This window comes from Atta colombica, unplaced genomic scaffold (assembly GCF_001594045.1).
Source record: "Atta colombica isolate Treedump-2 unplaced genomic scaffold, Acol1.0 scaffold236, whole genome shotgun sequence".
NCBI classification, from domain to species: Eukaryota; Metazoa; Arthropoda; class Insecta; order Hymenoptera; family Formicidae; genus Atta; species Atta colombica.
Window position 1 is genome coordinate 17,155 of NW_017259334.1, and position 6,473 is coordinate 23,627.

General features: G+C 31.3%; 1 protein-coding gene across 3 annotated transcripts in view; it reads right to left on the reverse strand.

Moving 5' to 3' along the window:
* LOC108688621 (peroxidase-like) overlaps positions 1–6,473 on the reverse strand; it is a 35,199-nt gene that overhangs the window by 12,178 nt on the left and 16,548 nt on the right. For all 3 annotated transcript variants that reach the window (XM_018194958.1, XM_018194957.1, XM_018194956.1), the window contains exons 2-4: positions 3,733–3,876; positions 2,957–3,257; positions 1,871–2,088 (exon numbers count right to left, since the gene is read on the reverse strand). In XM_018194958.1, the coding sequence (XP_018050447.1) occupies positions 1,871–2,088; positions 2,957–3,257; positions 3,733–3,865 (652 nt within the window). In that variant the 5' untranslated portion in view covers positions 3,866–3,876. The remainder of the gene's footprint in view (positions 1–1,870; positions 2,089–2,956; positions 3,258–3,732; positions 3,877–6,473) is intronic.

Consider the following 6,473-nt stretch of genomic DNA (forward strand, 5'->3'; position numbering starts at 1 on the left):
TCACAATATATAATAATAAAAATTATCTTGGACATTTATTTCTTATGAGCACGATATGACTGAAATAATATTTATACATATATCTATATTCTATTTTACATATAATATTTGTAAAATGTCGAATCTTTCCATCTTTATTTGATATTTTTGATAAAATATATCTTTTATCTCATATTTATATATTCGATTTTAATATTTTGAGTGAGTTCGACATTTTATAGTTTTAATACTATATTAAAGACAGAAGAGAGAGAGAGAGAGAGAGAGAGAGAGAGAGAGAGAGAGAGAGAGAAATAATGATAATCCCTAAATTTGTAATAATAATCAGCATTTAACTCTAGAATACAAAGTGATTATATTATGATTGATTATGTACAATTTGCTACAATTCTTATTTATATCGAACTAATTTTTTTTTAATACAAACATTAATTTTTAACGCGATATATAGAATCACATAATACCACTTGGTTTAAATATAATATTTTATTTTTAGAAAAATTGGTACAGAACTGATGAATGAAGTTGATTACTAAGCCTGAAAATTGGGTAATTAATCGCTATAACATTTCGTCCACTACTTTGTATATAGATATCGAATTGATCCGTATTTCTAGAGTTAAAATATGTTAATAAAACACTTAATCTTGATGAATCTTAAAAGCTCAAAAGTGTTTCTATAAATTCACTAAATCTCGAGGAGAGTGTGTAAAAAACGCAGAAGCTAATGTGACATATTAACACGAGAAGTATATTGACATAACGTGAGGAATGCAATGTATTGTTGAGAGAATTTTTTGTTCCATGTAACGAGAAGCTTGAGAATTTTGCGAATCTGCAGAAAGAGGATACAATAATGTCGGAATCCTTATCTGACTCGAGTGGCCCAAACAAACTAAGCATCTTTCTTTATCTCATGCATTTCGGGGGAATATGGTATGACACATGTATTTATTATCGTTCGACTGCGATTGTCCAAGCCAATAACGCGTAGTCCATCATTACCATTATTGTTTTTGCACCTTATTATTTTTACAAACAAAAAGCCTATGACTATTTTGCCTATGACTAACCAGTTCAAACTTTTATCGCCGTAAATAGGTATCATTTATCCGATGACGCATTCCCATCACTATATCTTCTACACACATGGTATCTAATAGATATGCAATTGCGAAAAACATCGCATGAAATAACATTCAGCTAATACCGATTATTGTCGTAACATATATACACGCTAAATTAAGATGAAAATTGTATTCTTCTATAATGGTCGCATTTTACAATTTTTTACATTGTGCATTATAACATGTTGCCATCATTACTTTCTGACACTGTTTGAACAACTTGACATATGTTTATAACTTATTTTATCTAGGAAAAAATTCATTTTGTTCAAAACTAACTTTATTATATAAGGGAATAATCTCTCTTCGAGGATATAGAATGGGAGTTGGATCGGAAATCGAGAGAGAAAGAGGGAAGCGCCAAACGTTCAGAGGCTGCAAATAATTGTACGATTATTATTCCATACAAATTTAACAACAAAAACTTTATGAGAAGAAAGTGCGCGTTTTCAATAAATCGCTCTATTATATGAAATTTTTTTCCGTGCAAAGTTTGGAGGGGAGAAAAGGGGTTGATTTTTCGCGCGAAGACTGTTTACGATCCGCGACGGGGTCGAAAATATGATGACACGCGGTCAGTAATTATTTTCCTAATATAGCAACGTACCGTCGGGATGCAATTCAAGCCTGGACGAGTCGAGTGATGAGAGCGATGTCATATCGCGAGCTAATGCAGTTGATAAATCCGGGAGTAGTAGGCTAGAGAAAGGGGGAGGCGCGACACAATCGGAGGTGACACTTACCGTCGAAGTATTGAGAGAATAGCACTCTGGTGTACGCAGTCATCGCGCTGCCCCAGCTCGGATTTTCAATATTATTACAAGTGCCGTCAATACTGCGGTATTTGGACTTCTCGTCGCATTCTATGCTATGCACCGCCGCACAAGATTTACCAAGCGGAGTGTCACGCAAGCCTAACGTCGATATGTAGCGAGCACAGTCGTTTTTATCTAAGCCAAATCTGCGATAAAATCAATAGCTCAATCAGACATCGATTGAATTTTAGCTTTTGATCAAAGGGCACCGATTCGAAAATCAATGATCACGTAACAGCAACAGCTAGCTAGTACCGATTAATATAGCAAATTATTTGTAAATGGTTGGTCCTATTACTTTAAAAATGATGTAAACGATTTAAAAAACGTAATTTTAAAGTTATTACGTCATTGCGTGAATGGGCTAAGTAAACATTCTTAACCTAACAATCTTAAGTCAACTAACTTAACTTCATAAAAATAATAAAAAACGTCTCAACTTTAAAAAAATAGGTTTAAGAAAAACTCGTCAAAATCATCACAATTTAAAAACACATTTTATAATTTTTAAAATATTAATAAGATTAGAAATCTTTAAAAGATTATAAAATGAAAATGACAAAAAGATATATAATCATTTTAAGTATAATATGTATATATTCTTTAATATTACTTAATTAGTTATTAATACCTATAAGCAAAATAAAAAAACGACTTCAAAATGACATCTAAAATAATTCTTCGATAAAAGTCACTTTTTAGTTTTTAATAGTTATGATTCATTTCAATATCTTTGACGTTATCGCGTCATTGCTATTGTTTTGCTTGGATCATTTTCTGTTAAGTTAAAAAATTATTTTTCCTCTTTTTTGGAAAACTTAATTAATACTTTTTCAGTTGTGTCATTTTTAAAGTAAGCATGTGTAATATATTAATCACACAAAGTGATATATTATAAGATATACACGATGATTTATGTGAAATATCACATTTTTTTAATAATGAGATAGTTCAAGGTAATAATTTGAACAGAAAAATAATTTTAAATTCGATTTTATCTATTCGAAAATGTACCTTCGACAGTTTTGGTGCACGAGATACGATGATGCCTTCATTGCCACAATAGCATCGATGCTCCTGTCGACAGCATCCGCAGAAGGATAAGAATTCCAAAATTGTTTCTCGGCTGGACTTCGTGTTTTGAATTCAACTCCGGCGTTCGCGATATTGTTCTCAAGAGTGCTCATGCGATCGATTAACATTTGCGCAAACGCGATCGAGTTGTTCAAAGTTGTCCCATCGATTTTGGGAAATCTTCGATTTTGAAAACGACCGGTATCCACGATGGCTTCAGAACCATAATTGGATGGCAATCCTGAAAGCATTATTTGAAATATTTCGGAATAGTAAATGATGCTGTTTAATTTAAACAATGGTTAAAACAAGGATAGCTGCAATATATAAAAATATTCTTTAATTAAACTTTCGAAGTATAAGTCCTGATTTAACTTAGACCTTCGTTCCGAAATAAACCAGTCAATTTTGACAACATACCTGAACCGTTTCCAAATATTGCTAAATCGACTCGAAACCAAAAATAAATATTAGACAAAATTATGTTAAAATATAAGTAAATTTATTTCTTTAAATACAACTCTACAGAATAAATGTACAGAACGATGTAACGTATGATGTAATGCTTAAAATGCAATTTGACACGACATGATTATAACCGCAACATTTTTCGCAAATTTATGGAACATGAATCGCTAATAACTTCCTTCCCTCGACTTTCCATTTTATGTCATGAAATTTATATCATTTCATCTGTCTGAAAGATAGATACTTACCAGTGTAACTGGCAAGATAATTCTGCAGAGATTCAGGCAACTTATAAGTGCTGATCGAATGAGAATGACCCAAAAGTCCCATCGTCTGCAGAGACATCCAAAGGATTGCCAGAGTGGCAACGGAGCCCGCCATGACACTGCCGGCTGCACAAAACAGAATGACTAACTAATATAAGATCGTCGAGACGGACTCTTCTTGCATCCCAATACATGACTCACACTACGTTAAACTTGCATGTGCGGCGTAAAGAGAGCGACGCGATTCTCTCGCGAATGAAAATGTTATATTAATATCGCGTGCGGTTCATCCGAAAGGATGTCACCATATGCCCTGCTTGGCTCCCGTCCCGTTGATAATGCCGAATATACATGCGTGTGTATAAATAATCGTTGATTAATAATAAATAAAAAATACCACGTTATATTTTTTTATTTTAATGTATGTCATAAATGTATAATGCTGTACTTTGCAATCCCTTCGGAGAACAAATAAAAAAAACAAATAAAAAACATAATAATAATAATTATTATTATTATTATCATTGTCATCGTCATCATTAGCCTCATTATTATTATTATTATTATTATTATTATTATTATTATTGCAGATCTGTCATTATATACAATATAACGTTACTATATTTTCATTACATAGTTTCCACTGAAAGTTTAATTTGGATTAGAATGTAAGAACCAATCAACTACAATCGAGCATCAATCCTCTGTCGTTTGACTGTAACAGAATATTCGATTGTAGTTGATTCTTACATTTTTATCTGGATTAAACCCTAAACCCTCGGTGAAAACTAAGCCATTGTCATTAAATATGATCCGATAATCAGAAATCTTCTTATTTTCCTCATATTTTTTCCTCATATTTTATTCATTGAGCACGAATAAAATATAACACAAAGTTATTCGAAAAGATAATTAAAAAAATGAGCTTTTCCACGAAAGAGAAAATCCTTAACATTAAATTTTATTAATTTTTAAATAATAAATACATGCACAATTTTTCAATTTGATGTTTCGAATCATCATGATACAGTCACATTTAACATTGGGTAACGTCTAACTCATCTACACGCGTCATACATATATGTATCTGATATTCAGAATAGATTTCTATTTTCTTATTTCTAAGATAAAAATATTCCTTACATTTTCATTGAAAGCTATAGTTCTTAAATGCTAAATATTTTAGAGATTTTTGCCGAAACAATCGAAATGATATTATCGATTTAATATGAATGATCAAAGAAAGTTGTCAAGAAATTAGACATAAGGGAAACATCCCACATTATATAGAAAATAAAACATTCTTTCGATGTGTCATATAATATCGCTTATTAATAAATTAGGCGGTGTGAATACAAACTCATAGATAAATCGTTTAACCTCAATACGAACTCGTGACAAGATACAGATATTCTATTAAAATAACGATGACACTTCCACGTAAATATTTTTAAGGATAGTAAATCTTATAGATTTAAAAAAAATGTGCATAATATTTCAATATTTAATAGATTAAGTTTAGTTAGTTTTTTATTGCTCGTATCTATAACTTATTAAAGATATGGGCAATAAAGAAATAAAATATTTATTTCTTATCGAATGCTTTGAATAACAATTAAGACAATAATCAATCTATGAGTTCAAATGTCGCGCGTACGAATGATTCATTTGCTTCAATGCAGGCACAAAACAACGAATTCTTTGATGGTCCTCTGCGACCTTCGCGTGTACTCTCTTAGTTATTTATAGGCCACGTTTTAGCGATATTATCAACGATACACACATTGTATGCAGTTCCTATATCCATATCACATTAATGTGGTAAACATTAAAGCGCGCGGGTATTCACGCGTGTTACACGTGTTGACTACAGATGTAGCTAGCTCATATTCGTTATCACTGATAATATTGCTAAAATGTGTTATCGTTGATAATACCGCTAAAACGCGGTCTATAAATAACCAGGAGAACACACGTGAAGGTCACAAAGGAACAGCAAATAATTAATTGTTTGGTATGTGTATGCGTCTGTGAGGAAAATGAATGAACCCTCATTTTGTACATTTGAACGCATGTTAGTGATTATCGTGACAAAGTATGCGATAAGAAATATTGTTATTTCTTCATTGCCCATATCTAATGAGTTTTATTTATAAATATGGACAATAAAGAACTAAACTGATCTAGTGAAATATTACACATTTTTTATAAGACTTATTATGTATTGCTTACTTTAAAAATATTTATATTATTTGGAAGTATTATCATTATTTCAATGGGATGCTAATGTATATCTCAAGTTCATTGAGGTCAGACGATTCATTTATGATTTTGCATTCTCATCACATAATATCTCGAGAAGCAATATTATGACATAATTGTTGGAGATCATCATAGCGACTTAAAAAACTTAATAACATCACCTATATGTTGATTGGACAATTTGTTTTACATTTATCGCTTATAAGTTGCTTTACTTGTTTCTTTATGTTTTTATCGCTCTCATGTTTTATTTTCTAAAACTACTATAACGTATCTATAACTCTGAGTAAAATATAATCTTTTCTTTTGTATAATAAAGACTTCAATTGATTCTGCTACTATTGTCCTTCACTTCCGTAACGACTCAACAATAATCTAGAAAGAATGTTTTGTTTTTTATACACACACACACACACACGCGCGCGCGCGCGCACGCACGCACATATATATATATATATATA